The 19,518-nt window shown below is 36.6% G+C and overlaps 2 protein-coding genes across 3 annotated transcripts; one reads left to right on the top strand and one right to left on the bottom strand.

Annotated features, from left to right (window-relative positions):
* The first annotated feature begins 6,195 nt into the window (after positions 1-6,195).
* Positions 6,196-15,585, top strand: LOC122023762 (RNA pseudouridine synthase 7-like). The gene is made up of 12 exons (XM_042582058.1): positions 6,196-6,382; positions 6,475-6,518; positions 6,610-6,687; positions 6,920-7,020; positions 7,250-7,337; positions 9,509-9,587; positions 9,753-9,835; positions 10,031-10,096; positions 10,617-10,673; positions 11,084-11,209; positions 13,779-14,014; positions 15,131-15,585. The coding sequence occupies exons 1-12, from the start codon at positions 6,265-6,267 to the stop codon at positions 15,231-15,233; spliced, it is 1,179 nt and encodes a 392-aa protein (XP_042437992.1). The 5' UTR covers positions 6,196-6,264; the 3' UTR covers positions 15,234-15,585.
* Positions 15,586-16,894: 1,309 nt separating this feature from the next.
* On the bottom strand, positions 16,895-19,457 carry LOC122025702 (probable carbohydrate esterase At4g34215). 2 transcript variants are annotated; one of them, XM_042584546.1, is made up of 2 exons: positions 18,834-19,457; positions 16,895-17,324 (listed from the first exon to the last, which is right to left on the bottom strand). In XM_042584546.1, exons 1-2 carry the CDS (start codon positions 19,356-19,358, stop codon positions 17,127-17,129), a joined length of 723 nt encoding a protein of 240 aa, XP_042440480.1. In that variant the 5' UTR covers positions 19,359-19,457; the 3' UTR covers positions 16,895-17,126. The 2 variants fall into 2 exon arrangements, with proteins under 2 accessions (XP_042440480.1, XP_042440481.1); XM_042584547.1 differs by having other exon boundaries at positions 17,019-17,324; positions 18,830-19,457.
* Between the last annotated feature and the right edge of the window lie 61 nt (positions 19,458-19,518).

Below are 19,518 nucleotides of genomic sequence, written 5' to 3' on the forward strand. Positions count from 1 at the left end.
ACTACTACAACGTAATATTGACTAACTAGTATTGATAAAAATAAATTGTGTATATTATAACAGTAATGATTCGGAGTTGATATAACATGATGTTGACCTGTATTGATCAATGTTTATCAAAGATAAAGCGTACATATTACAAGAGCTTGAGCTATAGTTACTATAACACGATTTATTATTATCAAAACTCGGTGTGTCCGATTATGTCTTCTCTCATACCTTGGTCATTACACTAATAGTTATTAGCCATCCGTGATTTACCTTCTTTATGTCGGCTTAGGAACGGATTGACAGGGGTACTAGGGGTGAGTAAATCACCTTTTACCATATATAACACAATTTATTAGCCTCGAGGGCTTGGTAAAATGGTAAGTAGATGAATGAGTTTATCAAACAATGAGGGTTTGATTCTCAAACCATTCATGGTATTGGGCTGTCCCTCGTGGTTCATCTGTACTTTTTGAATTATCACGGTGATCGATATGTAGGTGCAGCGGAGGCCGGCAAGAGGGGGTGAATTGCTGAAACAAAAATTAAAACTATACCCTCCTCGGATTTCAACTCAGAAAAGCAATAGTAAAATAATAATAAATAAATAAATCAAAATTAAGCAGAAGACAGGAATTTAACCTGGTTACAACCAAGAGAGTTGTTAATCCAGGGCAGTAACAAAAGCACAGTAGAAGATCTCCTTTTGCTGAAGGCGGAGAAGCCTTTTACACTTTGAAGTTTAGAACTATTGCTAGGAAAGACTATACAATTGATTGCTCGAGTTGTTTTGAATTCCTAATTCCAGGGGCCTTTAAATAGCCTCTGGAAATATGATCTCGAGGGTCCAGGGCGCCTCCAACAAGGGTCCAAGGCGTCTCCAGGTAAGTGGTCGGATAGAACTCTATCCGCAGCTCAACGATCGTTTTGACCAGGCTTAAGGCGCCTTAAAACTTGTTGAAGGTGCCTCCAAGGTGGAGGCGCCTTCAACAAGCTTTAAGGTGCCTCCAAGTTGGAGGTGCCTCCATTACTTGTTGAGGGTGCCTTGAGCTCGGTTTCCAGCCTGATTCTTCCTTTGTTTTGACTTCCGATGCTCCGATCTTTTGAGTGATTGCGGCCAACCGGAATAGGGCTCACCCGAACCCAATTCCCGGCCTTCTCCTCGAGCAGCCTTCCTCCCCGGCTTAACGTCCTTCGAACGCCGCACACGTTCTTTTCACCCATCGGTGTACTCTTCCGCAGCTCTCTCGTCCTTCAAATGCACCGAGCCCGTCGGCTCCCTTCCCGTGCAGTCCTTCTCGCTAGCTGCGTCTTCCGCTCGACTTCCTGCGCTCCTAAGATCCTGCACACTTAGACACAGGGATCAAACAAAGCAGGACCTAACCAACTTGGTTGATCACATCAAAACACTCACGGGGACCAACAATCTCCCCCTTTTTGATGTGCATCAACCCAAGTTCAAGTTAGGGTAAAAATAGACAGAAAAGTAATTTTTAAAAGAAAATTATTAAACTCACATTTTATTCATTAGTTTGCAATAAATAAAATTGCAACTACAAAAAGAATACTTTTAATTTTAAAAAAATCTCTCCCCTTAAATATGTACTTCTCCCCTTTGATCACAGCAAAAATGGGGTAATAAAAAAAAAATTTTAGCATAAATTTTTAAGTTAGAAAATTTTCTAATTTAAGATGAAATTTCAAAGATATTTCTAAGTAAAATGAAGTTTTTTGTGGAAAAAATTCTAAGTAAAATTTCTAAGTGAAAAAAAAAATTCTAACCACAATAATTTGTTTGGATTTTTCAAAATAATTTCTAAGTAAAAAATTGATTTTTAGAAAAGAAATTCTAAGCAAAGCTTTCAAGAGATATTTTTCTAAAAATGAATTTCTAAGGAAATGTTTAAAAACTTTTCAAAGCATTATTTAATTCCAATTTTAATGCTTTTATCAGAAAGTTAATTAAACATTTTCATTTCGATATTTCGGCTTCCAGGTCGTGGCGAGGCACTAGACCTTCTTGGTTATTGGAGCAACAACCACTTCCATAGACAAAGCTTCCATAAAAATTTCAAAGTTTAATTTTCTTACTGTAAGCTTTTAAATGAATTAATTTAGCACAGATTTCGGAACCCAATAGAGGTTCCTTCCTACAGGGTTATTCAAAAATTTCGAGGGTACATAGTTCTTGGGTACTCTTTTAAGTTGACCCTGATGGTTTCTAATGTACCAATTCAAATTTCCATAAATTTTTAATTTTGAGTTTGGAAATTTATTTATATTTAAATATGCATCAGATTTCAATTTCACAATTTCTAATTTTAATTTATCATTTTCTGATTTTATGCTATCATACATCTCAAGTGGACATGCTTTTGCTAATTTCATTTTCAATTCTTTATTTTTCTTTTTCTAATTCGAATAAGTCTTTAGAAAGTGATTTAATAAAGCGAAAAGACTGAGTCGGGGTTAGATTTCGTACCTGACTTACCTGACTCGGTGAGGCTCCCCCTTCACTGCAGCTTTCCTCTTCTGATGTTCCTCCCCCTTCATCGATACTCATCTCTGAGCTTGACTCTTCTTCCAGCTGATGGTTAGCTATTAGAGCTATCCCCAAGAATTCTTCGACGTCTGATTCGGAGGATGAGTCTGACCAAGTGGCCTTTAGGTTCTTGTGTTTGGAGGAATCTGGTTTCTTGTACTTGGTCTTTGCCTTCTCCTTTTGCTTGCTCTTCAATTTAGGGCAGTCATCCTTGATGTGCCATTCTTTGTTGTAGTTGTAGCAACGAGTCGTTCTTCTTTTTCTCTCATGCCTTTGCGATCTAAATTTGTTAGATTTAAAAAATTTATTGAAGCGTCTTACTAGTAGTGCCGCTTCTGATTCGTCAACCAAGGCTTCGGAGTCAAAACTGTTCATTTTTGCCTTTAAGGCAATATTCTAACTGCTCTTCTCTACTCCATTGGGCTCTAAAACTCGAGATTCGTGAAGTTCAAAAGTGGAAAATAGTTGTTCTAGAGTACTTACCTCGAAGTCCTTAGAGATGTAGTACACATCTACTAAGGAGGCCCACTCTAGAGTTCTGGGGAAGGTGTTGAGCGCGTATCGGATCGAGTCCCGGTTCGTTACTTCTTCTCTAAGATTGGTTAGTTGCGTGATCAGCTCTTTGATCCTTGCTTGGAGTTGCGCTACCTTCTCGCCTTGGTTCATCCGGAGGTTCGTCAACTGGGTCCGAAGGATATCGCGCCTGGCTAGCTTCGCTTCGGAGGTACCTCCGTGAAGCTCCAGGAATTTCTCCCAGAGATCTTTCGCGGAGTCATAGCTTCCGATCCGATTTACCTCCTGAGGTGGCAGTACACTGAGTAGATGGAACTCGGCCTTAGGGCTGTAAACGAGCCGAGCTTTGGGGTGTTCAAGCTTGTTTGATAAGATAACCGAGTCGAGCCGAGCCGAGCTTAAAATGAACCAAGCTTTTGAAATGAGTGTTCAAGCTTGGCTTGGTTTATTTTTTATGAGCTTGAGCTTGTTTGAAGCTTGGCTTGAGCTTGGTTCGTTTAGATGTTATCAAGTTCTCAATTCAAACTTGGCTTGAGCTTGGTTCGAGCTTGGCTTGAGCTTGGTTTGACCTTGGTTCGTTTAGATGTTATCAAGCTCTCAATTCAAGCTTGTTTGATTGTTTGAAATTTTTAATTGTTTGATTGGTTATTAAAATTGATAATTTAAATTTATTTATTTACTTATTTTATTTTATTATTTATTTAACATATTGAAAAGAATTTTATTAATAAATATGATTCATGAACATTGTTCACGAACGTTGTTCACGAACGTTAACGAGCTGAACACATATGTGTTCAAGCTTGTTTGTTTAGCTTAACGAGCCGTTCAAGCTTGTTTGTTTAATTAATCTTATGTATATTGAACGAACATAAACAAGCTCTTACCAAGCCGAACACCAAGCTTGTTCATGAACGTTTGATTCATTTACAACCCTACTCAGCCTTTCCGTTGGCGACGAAATCGGTTTGCTCTTTTTTGCTCCATGTGTTTTCTTCTTTATCTTTCGGCGTTGCAAAACCATATTTCATTGTAATAAGAATATCAAAATTCGTTCTAAAAAATACCTCCATTTTTCGCTTCCATGTGGCAAAATCTCCCTCGAACTTTGGAGGATGAATATTTGCTCCGGCCATCGTCTTGATCGTTGTGCTTCAGTCGGCGGTTAGTCCTTCTGAGGCGGTCTGACTCTGATATCAATTGTAGGTGCAGCGAAGGCCGGCAAGAGGGGTGAATTGCTGAAACAAAAATTAAAACTATACTCTCCTCGGATTTCAACTCAGAAAAGTAATAGTAAAATAATAATAAATAAAGAAATCGAAATTAAGCAGAAGACTGGAATTTAACCTGGTTATAACCAAAAGGGTTGTTAATTCAGAGCAGTAACAAAAGCGCAGTAGAAGATCTCCTTTTGCTGAAGGCGGAGAAGCCTTTTACACTTTGAAGCTTAGAACTATTGCTAGGAAAGACTATACAATTGATTACTTGAGTTGTTTTGAATTCCTAATTCCAGAGGCCTTTAAATAGTCTCTGGAAATATGATCTCGAGGGTCCAGGGCGCCTCCAACAAGGGTCCAGGGCGCCTCCAACAAGGGCCCAAGACGCCTCCAACAAGGGCCCAAGACGCCTCCAGGTAAGTGGTCGGATAGAACTCTATCCGCAGCTCAACGGTCGTTTTGACCAGGCTTAAGGCGCCTTAAACCTTGTTGAAGGCGCCTCCAAGGTGGAGGCGCCTTCAACAAGCTTTAAGGTGCCTCCATTACTTATTGAGGGCGCCTTGAGCTTGGTTTCCAGCCTGATTCTTCTTTTGTTTTGACTTCCGACACTCCGATCTTTTGGGTGATTGCGGCGAACTGGAATAGGGCTCACCCGAACTCAATTCCCGGCCTTCTCCTCGAGCAGCCTTCCTCCCCGGCTTAACGTCCCTCGAACGCCGCACACATTCTTCTCGCCCATCGGTGTACTCTTCCGCAGCTCTCTCGTCCTTCGGACGCACCGAGCCCGTCGCCTCCCTTCCCGTACAGTCCTTCTCGCTAGCTGCGTCTTCTGCTCGACTTCCTGCGCTCCTAAGCTCCTGCACACTCAGACACAGGGATCAAACAAAGCAGGACCTAACTAACTTGGTTGATCACATCAAAACACCCACGGGGACCAACACGATAAGCATCTCAATGGTAGAAATATGTAAGGGTGCATTTGGTATGCGCGTTTTTCATTTTCATTTTCTGGAAAACGCGCGTTTTCTAGAAAACAGAAAACGACTTTTTGTCATTTTCTGTTTTTCTAGAAAACGCTAGCTATTTTTTTTAGAAAACAAGCACGAAAAACGCAAACCAAACATCATTTTTCAGAAAACATGCGTTTTCTAAAAAATGAAAATGGAAAACACGCGTACCAAATGCACCCTAAGCTTTCCTTTTGTCAACACGGTTTATTAATATTAATCAAAGTCTAACCATACATATTGTAATTTTCATAGTTGCTATAATAACATTTAAAAAATTAGAAAAAAATATATAAGTAATAGAGCACTCTTTTATGATAAATAAATCAAGGGCACTTCTTTAACAATTCCAATAAAAACAAAAAAACATTCTTTTAGTTTTTGCCAAATAAATTACCTGAGAGTAACAATATAGAGAGTTTGAATTCAAATGACTCCTTTTGACATGCATGATACAATAAGATTAGATTAATTAGGATAGAATTAAAGGTAAGATAAATAATTCTCCTTTAGATTAAGGTACTATAAATTTTATCCTTAATCATTTATGATCCTACCGCTAATCAACTCTATTAATATTTGATTAATTTTTTTAAAAAAATATAATCTTACCTGATCATGCAAATAAAACAAATTAAACGGAGCCTTAGAGTTTCTCAATAAAAATATAACAGCGAAATCGGGAAATTTGGATATTTTTCTACGGTGAACAATAAAAAGAAACATCTATTTCAAAGAATAAATTTTTACTTTACGGAAAGGAGGAAGCCTTCTAGATTAAAGGTCTGTCCTTTCTTCCAGCTAACCTTCTAGCTGAGGTTGGTATAGCCCACAGGCCGAGCGACTGCCACCCAGCTTGGCCCGCAGCTTTTGCATCTGACGGCCATGCCGCCGGGCCAGGCTGCCTGTGGGCCGTGCAGCTTGCCGCCCTACTAATTTGTTACAGTTCGGACCAATCAATGGCTGGGTTAATGGCTGTTGCAAGAAGTCACGATCCATGAGCGGCAAGAGGAAACGCGACGGCGTCGGCGGCCGCGACGGAGTGGATATGGAGGCGATAGTGTGGCAAACCCCAGCCAATCCTCCCGAAGCCAGTGATTACATCTTCCGCAGAGGTAAATCCTAAACGTTTTTGCATTCCTCGCCCTATTTTCGTCTGCTTTCCTCGCGCTTCAACATGCCTGATTGATCGGGAGCTTCGACACAGGGAAGCGATACGTGAGGCCCTACTACTTTGAGTTCATCTCCCACGTAAACAAAATAGACCTGTCTCCTTTTCTTCACTCGATTCTTTCGTTTTGATGCTTCCCGTAAGTTTGAGCTAACGCTTGAGTCAATATAGGTTAAGAACAGGTGGGCCGGCAAGACTATTGTGGATCTCTTTGCGGAGGAGTTCAAAGGGCGCCCTTACGACTATTATGTATGTCGCAAAAAAAATGTTTTTTTTTTGTCTTCTTGTTCTTATACATGCGGTTGCTTTCTGATGATGACAAGCAGAATGAGTTTCCTTCTCTTTTTTGACTGTTAGTTAGGGTTCGTGACTAAATTTTGTGAAGCCCTATCAGTGTTGTTGATGAGGAAGCGTTTGTTCTTCTACTGCTATAAATTATGATTTTTCATGGTGAGGTGTGAACCTTGCTTACTTTGGATAGGTAAATGCTGTGAAGTGTGGAAGGATCCAAGTGGATGATAAGATGGTCAACACTTTATATGTTGTGCAGTCGTCTCAAAAGATTAGCCACTTTCTTCATAGGTATGCTTGTTTGGTATTGTTCTGGTTGCATTATGCTCTTTCTTTGAAATGAGGAAGATTTTGTTACTTCTTTGTACTGTGAATCATATCATGTGACCAATTTGAATTTATTAAAAACTAATATTTGGTACATACATCGCCAATTTTGATCAAAATCAAACTTGGTGCATGAGTCAATTGCCTCTTTACAATTATTTGATGAGCAACTAATGAAAAGGTTGTTGTACAGGCATGAGCCGCCTGTATTAGCTGAAGATGTACAAATCCTGCAAAATGAAACTGATATAGTAACAATTTGCAAGCCAGCATCAATTCCGGCAAGTACATTTGGATCTTCAATGTTTTTTGTTAATCTTTCTCAGCTTAATTTGTTGATTTTACCTATTATGGTTTTGAATCTTCCTTGAGCATAATCTTATTGTGTGAATTTCTTCTGTATTTATGTGCCTACCAATGCTGGTCCTATTTATGTGACTACAAAAGCTATTCAAAGAAAATGTGGAGACTTGAGAATATTACATCTTTACAAGATGATAATCAAAAGGTTCTTCTTATTAATGATATTGCAATCAAGGAAAAGTGGAGAAATTATTTGTATAAACTATTTAATGAGCACTATAGAAAATTTGGTTTTAGAGATTAAAAATTATGGTAGATTTATGAATTATACACTTCTTTGCAAATTAGATCAAGTGAAGTTAAACAAGCTTTAAAGAAATTAAAGGTAAAGAAAAGGAAAAGTGTAGGACTGGATTCTATTCTATTAAAATTTGTATCTATCTTGAAAAATTAAGCCAAACAATAGAGGAAAGTTTTTAGTATCTATCTATAAAAATAAAAGTGATATATAATGTTCTAATTACAGAGGTATAAAGTTGAGGATTCAACATCTTAAATCTTTGAGAATAATTTAGAGGAGAATAAAAGATGAGATTATCATTTCCAAAGTTCAGTCTGTTTTTATGTTTAGTAGATCAACCATATATGTTATTTATTTGATAACTAATGAAAAAAATATAGTGAAAATTAGAAGATTTGTTTATGATTTTTATATTTAGTGAAGTTTATGATCAAATCCATAGAGCATTGATTATGGTGAAGTTTCAAAAAAAAAAAAAAATCTAGTAGTTGAGTTGATGTGATAAAAGATGCATATGATAATAATATTACTAGTATTAGAGATACTTGGAGTATGACACATGATTTTCCTTGAGTTACAATTTGGTGTATTAGTTCTAGTCATAGTTGTCAAAAGCGCACGAAGCGCTTTCTTTGTGCGTAGCACATAAATTTCCCTTTTTTTCTGTTTAAAGCCCTAAATCTATCATTATTGGTCTGCCTCTCACCGTCGGATCGTCTGCTTCTCGCTGCCGGAAGCGACGACTCGATCATTGGTAAGAATTTCTTTATGTTAATTGTTTTTATTGTAGTGCATTTTTCCGACGTCCCGAAGGTGCCTTGGGACACTTTTGACGCCGCCGGAAGCACCCCATGACGTGTTCGGCACCGCTGGAGGCGTCTCACGGCACGTCCGACGCTGTCGGAGGCATCTCGTGATAGGGAACTGTCGCAATGCCGGGTTACTGTGGATGGTTTTTTTTCTCCTGATTTTTCAATTTGATTAATTCAATCAATTCCTAACTTAAATAGGAAAGTTCGAATATGCTTTTTTAAAGCCTAATTAAATTATCTCAATAAAATATAAAAAACATATTTTAAATTAAAAAAATTAATAAGTTTTATTAATTCATTTATATTCTGAAATTTTTTATTTAAAATTATTTTTTAATAAATATTAATAATTCATTTTTATTCTGATAATTTTACATATTTTGATAAATTTATATTTAAAATTAAAAATATTCTAATAAATTTTATTAATTCATTTATATTCTGACAATTTTATATTTAAAATTTAAAAAATCTAATAAATTGTATTAATTCATATAAATCAGATTTATATTCTAATAATTTTATAATTAAAAATTTTTTAATAAATTTTATTGATTCATATAAATCAGATTTATATTCATAATTTTATATTTAAAATTAAAAAAAAATCTAATAGATTTTATTAATTCATATAAATGATAAATTAGATTTATATACTGATATTTTTTTTACTGTTTTATATAATAGTCCTTTTGTTTATTATGTTTTTTCCATAAAACGTGCGCTTCGCTTTGTGCTTTAAGTCCCAAGACCCTTGAGCGTCTTTTTGCGTCTTGCGCTTTTGCCAACTATGGTTCTAGTTCTTAAATCTATATTATAGCTTGAAGTGCTTTATTGGCTTTAACTATAATTTTTTCCCCTGCATTTTGCAGTTAGGATCTGTCATCTTTTAACACTTTGTTTCTACATTTGGACTCATTTGAAATCCATCAGATTCTAGAAGTTGTCTTCTTCCTATATTTTGACTTAGAAAAAATGCTAGTTTTTCTAATTAAGCAATTGTTGGTAAATATTTCTTAAAATTTTTTAAATACAGGTACATCCATGCGGTCAGTATCGCAAGAATACCATTGTTGGCATACTGCAGGCTGAACACAACTTAACACCACTGTACCGTATCCTTGATTGTAAATTTTATATTTTCTACTAAATTGATTTGAAATTTCTTAGTCTTGTTTATTTGTTTATACTTGTACAGTTTCATGCTTGGATGCCACTTGGTAAGCCTTCTTTTCTGCATATTTCAGCATTTTCCTTGACTAACTGACTAATTTTGACAGCTGTGCATCGATTAGACCGTCTTGTTTCTGGTCTTCTTATCTTTGCAAAAAGTGCTGATAAAGCAGATTGCTTAAGACAACAGGTGGTCTGGATTTTTTTATTAAAGCTTCTGGTTGTATATATTATCTAAAAATTCTGGTAGTGGTCTTCTCTCATTTTGAAGCAAAACACCAGATTCTTTTTTATTACCGTACCTTGGAAAGTTTGCTGCTCCTTCATGAATATTATCAAAGAACTTTCTCTCTCTAGATGTGTAATATCATTGTTTGTCTTATAGATTGAGGCTGGGTTATTACGAAAAGAGTACATTGCTAAGGTGATTGGTGTGTTTCCCAATGAAGAGGTACTTCAAGATAATTACCATCATCATTTGTAGCTATAGAAATTAAGGAAGGTAGAATAATTGTATTGCTTATGTTAATGGGAGTATGGCAGATCTGTTTTTTTAGAAAAGTCAATTTACCATAGAGATCTGATTTTCATGTTTACTTTTGCTATTAAATGATATTTTCTTAGTTATGCTATCTAGCTTTATTCTATCTATCTGAAACTTCTATTTTCTCCTCATTAGCTTCCAAGCCTTTGTAGCACAAGTTCAATAAAGAATGTCATCAAGTATAGCTTTTGAGAAGATCTTCAGTTTCTCCACTGAAGAAAATTCTCAAATCTACCTTTTTATTTTATAATAATTTAATACTTATTAAGAAAGGAGATTGAGATCCACCGCATGTAATTTTTATTGTAATAAACATAATTTCCATTATTGGGATGAGTTTAACAGAGTAAACCTTTTGCTTTATTCAATCTTTAGGGTTAATGGTATGCTTTCTCATTGTTTTGTTTTTTTTTTCTTTTCTTTTCAGGTAGTTGTTGACGCAAATATCAGCTATAACGCACGAGAAGGGAGAAGTTATGTGGAGGTATGACATTCTTTTCCATTAATTGAGTTTTTGTTTGATCTAATATACAACAAACTCTGTGATCCACTGCACATTCCCCGGTCACCAAAATGTTTGATCTGTCATTCTTCCATTGATTGCTAATTTCTTGTTTGTGACTTATAATGCTTGTGAATGAAAACTGACAGATGATTTCCCCTAGCTAATGCATTTAATGTCAATAATCAATATATATACATGATTAGCTTACAAGTAAAAGAGATAAGATAGAATATGCTTCCAACTTCCAAGGTATGGATAATATTGTCTGTGATTATATAGTTTCTCTATTGTATTTGTACCTTGTCTATATTTCTGTGCAAGCTTGCATTTTGTCTTTAACACTACAGAATATTCAGGTATGGATAATATGTCAATATTATTTTGTACAGATTGATGATTGCCATCTTGATAAAGCTTTGAGAGGAAAGACTGCATGCACAAAGTTTACACGGATCAGTACCAATGGGAAATATAGTCTAGTTTTGTGCCAACCTGTTACTGGACGTACCCATCAGGTACAGGGCAGCTAAAATTTATATAGTGATTTTTTTCCCCATGCTAGTAACTGTAAGGCTTAACATCAACTCACCTGTTGAAACTACTAGAAGTAACTTAATATTTTACTTGCATGATTTTTTATTTCTATTAAGATGGAGTTTTTTTTAATGCCTACTTGAATGTTGATAATTTTTTCAGTGAAGTTGTCTATTCATTTTTTTTAATTATACTTTTATCTACTGCATAACTTGCGATCTCCAACTCTTTGGTTTTTTGTAATTAAAATGCATGCTTGTACTTCTACCTTGTTTCTTTTTAATAGTTATGAAGTGAAAAAAGGAACTTAGAGTAAGAGTTACTTGTGCCCAACAAAATACAAGTAGTCTGGGCTAATAAGTTTCGAAACACAATCAAACAAGTGCAAATGCATCAACATTATCCAACAGGGAATAATGCTTGATGCCTATCAATTACCATATCATCTTTGTCATCCAAGAAACTTGGAACTTATTCTAATGTGCTTGTTGTCGAAACCTATTTACAGATCAATATCACTGGCGTTCTAAAACTTTTTTCTTGTATCAGATCATCAACATTCTAGTGGTCATTATTTAGAAAGAGAATAAAGGTTACAGTCAACTCTTGATTTAGTGTAATGTTTACCTTTCTAAATCCCACAAGACAAGTTATAGTACAACAAATTATGGGCCCCAGTAATTTGGGCTCACCACGAAACAAGTTATAGTACAACAAGAGCAAACTGCATTGTGACCACTGATCTCTAAGGCCATCTCTAGTAGTACTTTGCTTGCTTAGATTATAATTGTCTATTTTGTACTCTCCCATATCCTTGCACCTTCAATTATGAAACTACAATTGATTCACAAGACATAGTGACAAGGATTAGGATCTAGTATTTTTTGGAATCATCAATGATCTTTAAATTACAATAAGTTACATTCAAAGTGATTATTTTAATTTTTCTCTATGCTCTGTTTTTTTAAAGGAAATAGATGTAGCTAGGCACTCAGAGGCTGTAGATTGTAGGAACAGGCACACACATGCATATATCAAGCTTATATAATTTGTTTGCAGTATATATGAAGTACACCTATTGTAACCCATAAGGCACACTAATGCAGGACAAAATTAGTTATTTGTAAGTAAATAATTATAAAATAAATAAATTACATAATCATTGAATAATATAACAATGTCTACAAATATCATATGATGTCACTACGCACAAGTATCACCACAATTAGCTATATAATACTGAAACTTTAAACTATCTGAAATAATTGATTATCATCCTTAGTAGGCAAAAGTTTAGAATCTTTATATGCAAGGTTTAAAGTCTTGTTTTGTGCCCAAGTTTTGTCCTCAGTTGGAAATATTTGGTGCTCATGGTGCTAGTCGACATTGATGGAAAGGAGGAAGAGTGAAGACGAAGTAGCAAGAGAGAAAGAAAAAAAAGGAGGAAGAATCAAGGAGTGAAGACGAAGTAGCAAGAGAGAAAGAAAAAAAAAAAGAGTAGGAAGAGTTGGAGGAGATGGAAGATGTGAGAAAGAAGTATCTGTCTCACTTACCCATGCTGCCGTGTCTCGAAGAGGAAGACAACATGGGGTAGAATGGTGTGCAGTGTGCTAGTGACCTGATACCGCCATGTTTGGTTTTGAAAAGGAAGTTGAGGAGGAGAAGGATCACATGTTACTAGCTGGCAATTTGCTGCGTTGAGAAAATGACAAAAAGAATCAAGTGTCACATTTTGTCTTGACAAGGAAGATGTGAACCAAAATCCTAGTTAGAACTGATGGAGCCTAGAGCCTAGAATCAGATGTTGCATGGCTCCTGCGTTCTCCCTCATTATGTCCCTCATTATGTCGAGCTTTTGCATATTTCAATCAGTTGGTGGACACAGATGTTTCGGCAATGCTGACTGAAACAACATAACCTTTTAATCCATGCTTAAACGTTCTAACTTTATTGTTCTCTCTTCTTTTGTCTTGTCATGGATCATGAAGGAAACACCAAGGGACAACTCTAGCTATCTTTTACATGCATATGGAAGCCCCCAACAATAGGCAATATCCTTTCTGGTGTCTTTTTTGTAGGATGGAGTGATGGACTTCGTGAAAAGGAATATCCATTGGTAGTTTCTTGTGGTATGGTAATGTCAGTCTCTTTATCTCAACTACTAAATTTTCCTAAGGTGTGGCACATAGTGTCTTAGTGTCTATGTGCACCTTTTAACAATAGGGGCCGGTCATTATATAACTTCTTCTAATATGTGTGTGTATAATTTCAACATTTTCCTCCCACTCTTTGCTTTCTACCCAAGTATTGCCATATTTTAAATTCTCCTTTTCAGTTGTCATGTATTACAAACATATGACTAATAAAACTAGATTACATACCTGCAATTTGGGACAACATATTAGAGAATACCTCAATTTTCTCATTGGATGCTAATAGTTCATGTGTTTATTTTTTTTACTGATCTGAGCAAGTAATCTAGATTTTTTTATCATTCTGTTTCACAATTAGATATTTGTTTGTTCTCTACATAATATCAAAATTATGCAGATTCGTGTACATCTCCAACATGCAGGCCATCCTATAGCTAATGATGGTTTATACCTCTCCAAAGATGCCCCTCTTCGTTCTGCTAAAGGAGTTTGCGCAGATAGAGCTGCCATACAAACATGTGAACTACCAATACCTGAGCCTGCTAAGGATGATCCTTGTGCTGAAGATGCTTCTGGTGAAGAGTTCAGCATCGATCCCATGTGCACTAACTGTCCAAATCTGCCTCCCAATGGGTATAGTATCTTGATGTATTTGCCATTGCAAATTCAGTACATTTTTTTTCGATTGCCTACTTTCCTTGGTTTTAATTTATGTATGAAAATGTTCCTGAAAAATTATTAGAAGTTTCTTGCCTTGTTGCAAAAACAAGTTGTTAGGAAAGTGGGCCACTTGAAACAAGGATTAAAATCACTTCTTGCCATGCTGACATTTGAAATTTGACTCAAAATATTGTGCTTCCATGTGTTTATGGTCCCATATCTTTGAACTAATTTGGGTGTTTAGAGAGAGAGAGAGAGAGAGAGAGATTCATTGTTCTAAAATGATAAACTGTGAGTGGAGTTGGCTTTCCGTCCCATAAACTTGTGGACCATCCCTTTTTATAATTAAGATGAGTCAAGGAATAATTCTCCGCTTGCACCTTTGGCACGTTGTAGGATTCATCTCCCCATATTCTCCCAAGGTGCATTTGTTCTCATTGCTGCCTGCAGCATGCTGAAATGCTTTCTTCTTCGACATATTCTGCAGAAAGCTTCGACTTCTTCAGATAGTTCACTGTGTCGCTTCCCTAATCGAAAGATCATATAAGAAGATTTGAATTGTTCCTGTCGCATTATTATTTGTTCTGCATTGGCTTATTCACACAAGAAGTCGCAATGCAAGAAGCTCCGCCGACTCCTCTGTGTCGAACCATCCTGCAGCCGAAACCTTAGTTTCCTCTAGTACAGGCTACTCATGTTTCTCCAACACCATATTGTGTTTCACAACTCCCGATTCTCCACCATTTGATGATGTCTCTCCACCCAAAGTAAGCTTTCTCATTTCTTTCTCTTGTTCTTTCCTCTCCTTCGCATCTGACCGACACTATTTGTTGGCACGGATTGAAACAATTTCATTCTGGCCATCGACTATAGAAATTAGAGGAAATTAGGGAGAAGATTTTATTAGTGTTGTATCCTAGAATATGAGGGGATCTGTAGGGCTGCAAAGTAGCAGGCAAATTTTGATGTTTTGATGAATTATCATTGTGATTTTTTCCTTTCACAAGAAACAAAATTCCTATCATATGACCTCTTGCTCTAAATGGAATTATCTCATTGATGGCGCTCCCGTTCTATTCTTTGTTGCAGATATGATGGAAATGAGGAGGGCATGTGGCTACATTGCGTCCGTTATTCAGGACCTGATTGGAGTTATGGATGCCCTTACCCTGAGTGGGCTCATCTCAGCTGACCGACGACACTGGACGAACTTGAAGCGCATCTTTGTCATACTTGAGGGGCACCTTATCAGTTATTTGGCCGCCCTGTTCTGTACAATTATATTGGAAGAACATTTTCTTGGCTGAAGATCACTACCAGTGTTTTAGCTTGACTTCACTACCTTAACTCTTAGAGTTTACTACAGTTTTAAACATCTTTTCTGAAGATTCTTAGCCGTTTTTCCATTGTATATTTATAGACTAAAGGTAATGTTCAATTAGCCATGAAAAAGTTGCATTTATCATTTTTGTATTCTGTTAAGAATCTTGTACAGTTAATGTTTTTATTGTTTTAATGAAATGACTTGCAGTGTCAGGGAGATATATTTGTCAGAATATTTGTTCCTATCAAATATATAACGACAAAATATTAAATCACGTAGTCAAAGTTTCGAAATATATAAATCACGTATTTAAATTTTAAAATTATTAAGTATCTATTTTACCTCTTTATTGGTCACAATCCTTGGTAGTGTTCACAATCCATTGGTGGATCTATTAATCGATTGTGATAGTGTATTAATTGTTGATAAAGTTTAAATTTACTAATCGATTGTGAATAATTTTGTGATCTAAACTTTAAATTTTAAAATCTGATTTGTATTAAAAAAATTACTGTTTTTTTAATATAGTAGGTCAAATTAATATTTAAAGGTATGAATATAATTAAAAAAAATTAAATGAACACATGATCTAGTTCCATGTCGTTCTGAGCTTTCTAGAATATGGTTTCATGTCATTCTGAGCTTTCTAGAATATGGTTCCATGTCATTCTAAGTTTTCTAAGTTCATCAAGTAGTTCATGAACTCGATCCTAGGCCAAAATTGGTTGAGAGATCTAGAGAATGTGTTTGTCTAATTTTCCTGATTATATTCATGTTTTCAAATATTAATTTGACATAATATATTAAAAGCGATGATTTTTTGAACATAAGTTGATATTTTTAATCGATGGCTACATTTTAGCAATTGATTCGGGATACTGTTCATTAGCATAGTAATGTCCTGCCGATTGATATTGTAGCAATCGATTAAGTTTTTTTTTTAAAATAATCAATTTGTATTAAAAAAATCATCGCTCTCAATATAGTATATTAAATTGATATTCGAGGACATAAATATAATCATGAGAACTAGATAAACACAGAATCTAATTTATTATTCTAAGTTTTTTAGGTCCATCAGTTAGCTTTGATCAAAATCAACTAATGAATCTAAAAAGATTGAAATGACATGGAACTAGCTCTTATGTATTCGTCAAGTTATTCTAATTATATTTATGTCTTCAAACATCTAACAAACTATATTAAGAATAATAATTTTTTAATACATACTGGTCATTTTAAAATAATAATAATAATAATCTAAAGTTCTTACTGTGTTGATGAATGATATCCCGAGTCGATTTCTATACTACAACAATCAATTGGGTAAATGCAAAGGAGTAAAATGGATATAGGATATGTGATTTGATAATTTTAAAATTTGGATATGCGATTTAGATATTTTGAAACTTCACTATTTGGTAATTTGCAGAATATATAAAAATATAATAATTGTATACTGTTAGTTGATAAAATTTTAATAAATAAGTTAATCATAGCCTAAATTTTACTAATCAACTAGAGAAAAATGATATTAATCGTAGCCCAACATTATTGCGAATATGAATCGACAGTACTGGGACATAACATAGTTAGCAACTCATGTCAGGAGGTGTTTGACACAAGTTTCTACATGCATTTCTCTTAGCAATATGAATCGACAATAACGGGACATAACATAGATAAATATTTAGGTTCCAGCAACAATAATTCTAGTTACTACAACATGGCTGACACATTTCCAAGATTGTAAGAGGCAACTCACGCCAGGTAGTGTTCGACATAAGTTTCCGCAAGCATTTCGCCTAGCAAGACTTGGGCTTCGGTGCTCAGATGCAAGTGATCAGAATTCAGCGGTAAGCCAATGGCATCCACACACACAACATTTGGCAGATTAAGTTGCAGCTGAGCCTCCCTTACCACATCCATGTAGGGCTTGTCGCCTGATGCAATTGCAACCTGGAGGCACAAAACTTGAGGTTTTAAATCGGTATAGGTTTCGCCATGTCATGTTGTGATGGCTTCATGTATGCTGAGGTATTTACAATGAATAACCAGACCCAAATTTTGAGTGCAAAGGAGAAATCAATTGGTTCAACATCGAGTCAGATGGAACCTTAAAAACTATATATATTGTTCCAAAACAGCGAAACAAACTCTATGTCTGCACCACTTGAAGATAGCATCATAGGTAATTGATTCAACATTAAGTCAGAAAAGAAGGTAGGTGCAAGTTAAGGGCAGTCCTAGCTAGCCGTGAAGCAGGGCTTATGAGTTCTGTAATAAATTTTAGAGGTGCTTAAGTGCAATAAAGAGTTCCATAATCACAACCATCAGTGTAGAAAATGCCAATGTAAACATGATTTAAACGCACTTTGAGTCACTTGATCGCATGTTTAATAGATAAAAATAAATAAATAAATAAATAAAATTAACCAGGCTGGGTAACGTCGAGCCTGGGGTGACCGGCCCGGTCCCGCGAAAATTTCCCACCGCCCACAAGGGTAAATCGGAAAACGCACGTAGCGGTCAGCCTAGAAGCCCAGCATCCTTTGATTACGTCTTTCATTTGGAGGAAAAATTTCTGCAAATACGCCGTAGCTGGAGTTCGACGCATGTTTAATAGATAGAACTTACAACCAGTGGTGCAATTTTACAAAATCTGCTTGGATTTAATTGTACTTTGAATCAAGATCAGAAGCTCCTCATTGCCCGTGATCGATTTACGTTGGACGAGGATTGTCTTCTTCCACATCACTCTAGCACAAAGAGGAAGAACACTCCACTTAAGGAGGACAAGGTTGAAGACCTAAAAGTGGTGGCATCCTAAAAGAAAACGAGGGAAGCTCTAAGGTTGTGTCGTTCCTTCCCTCGCTGTCCTTCTTGCATCACGAGTAGTTGATTCGACACTAAGTCAGATAAGAAGGTACATGTTAAGGTAGGTGCATATCAGGAATCGGAACATGGTATCCTAAAAAGAAAGGGAAGTGTTTTCAAAAAGAGAAATTCTTCACAAAACAAATTCTTCTTTTCAGCTCAAGACATCTCTAGAAAAATCAAATACAAACAGAATTTTTTGTAAACAGCATTTGTTTACCAAAAATCCTGTTCTCACTGACTACCAAACTTACACTTGATTGCCTAAATGGTTAGCAGGTCAAACAAGAACAGATAGATAATGTAAGTCGAAATGATTAACTAGTAGCTAGATAAACAAGTTCTAGAGATAATACTTCTTCAGTTTCTCTTGATGTGTTCAATCTCTTGCTTTAAATTATACCAAGAACAGTGATTCAGCAAGATTGAGCAGAGTAGATAAACAAACAGCTGCAAGAAATAATAATTTTTTATCTGTTAAATTTCTCACTCGCTTTAATGGCAAGAAAGCGATTTTGGAAGATTGAAAAGCAGGACCAAAATTGGCATGGTTCGATAAAGAAAATGCAGATGAGCCAGGAACGAACTTGCCTGGATGAAGGGCAGAGAAGGCAATTGGAGATCCGACCGTAAATCTCGAATCAAGCTCTCCATTTTCGCCCCGTACGCCTCAGCAGCATCGCGCGACGACGTGTCACTCTCCCCCTGGTACCAAAGCACGGCCTTGATCTCCCCTCCGCCGCCGCCGCTCCCCTCGGCTGCCTCCCGAGCTCTCCGCACCATCTTCTCGTAGAGATGACACCCGCGCTCCCACTCCCTAATAGGGGTCCCGCCGATGGCGCAGGGGACCAGGCCGATGACGGCGTCGGCCGGGAGGCGCGGGAGGAGGGCATTGGCAAAGGCCATTCCGGGTCCGACGCCACACACCTTGGCGGCGTCGATGTCGGCGTGGAGAGGGTCGCGGGCCTCTTCCCACAGCGATGCGGCGGCGAAACGGAGGACGGAGGGATTGGGGCAGCACGCCGGGGGCACGACGCCGTCCCAGCGGCGGTGGAGAACGCCGCCTCGGCCAGACATGTTGCTCTGCCCCGACAGGATGAAGATCTGCTTCCCCATTCTCGAACGTTGACGCCGATCGCCCTCTTCCGCCTGCAGGCTTCTGCTCGAGATGGATCGATTCGATCGCTTCTTAAGCAGAATTCTACATCGCTTCAAATAAGTAACTAAAATTTTGAGATAAACTTATTTATTACTTTAAATAAATTTTAATTATAAT

This window comes from Zingiber officinale, chromosome 9B (assembly GCF_018446385.1).
Source record: "Zingiber officinale cultivar Zhangliang chromosome 9B, Zo_v1.1, whole genome shotgun sequence".
In the NCBI taxonomy this organism is placed as follows: domain Eukaryota; kingdom Viridiplantae; phylum Streptophyta; class Magnoliopsida; order Zingiberales; family Zingiberaceae; genus Zingiber; species Zingiber officinale.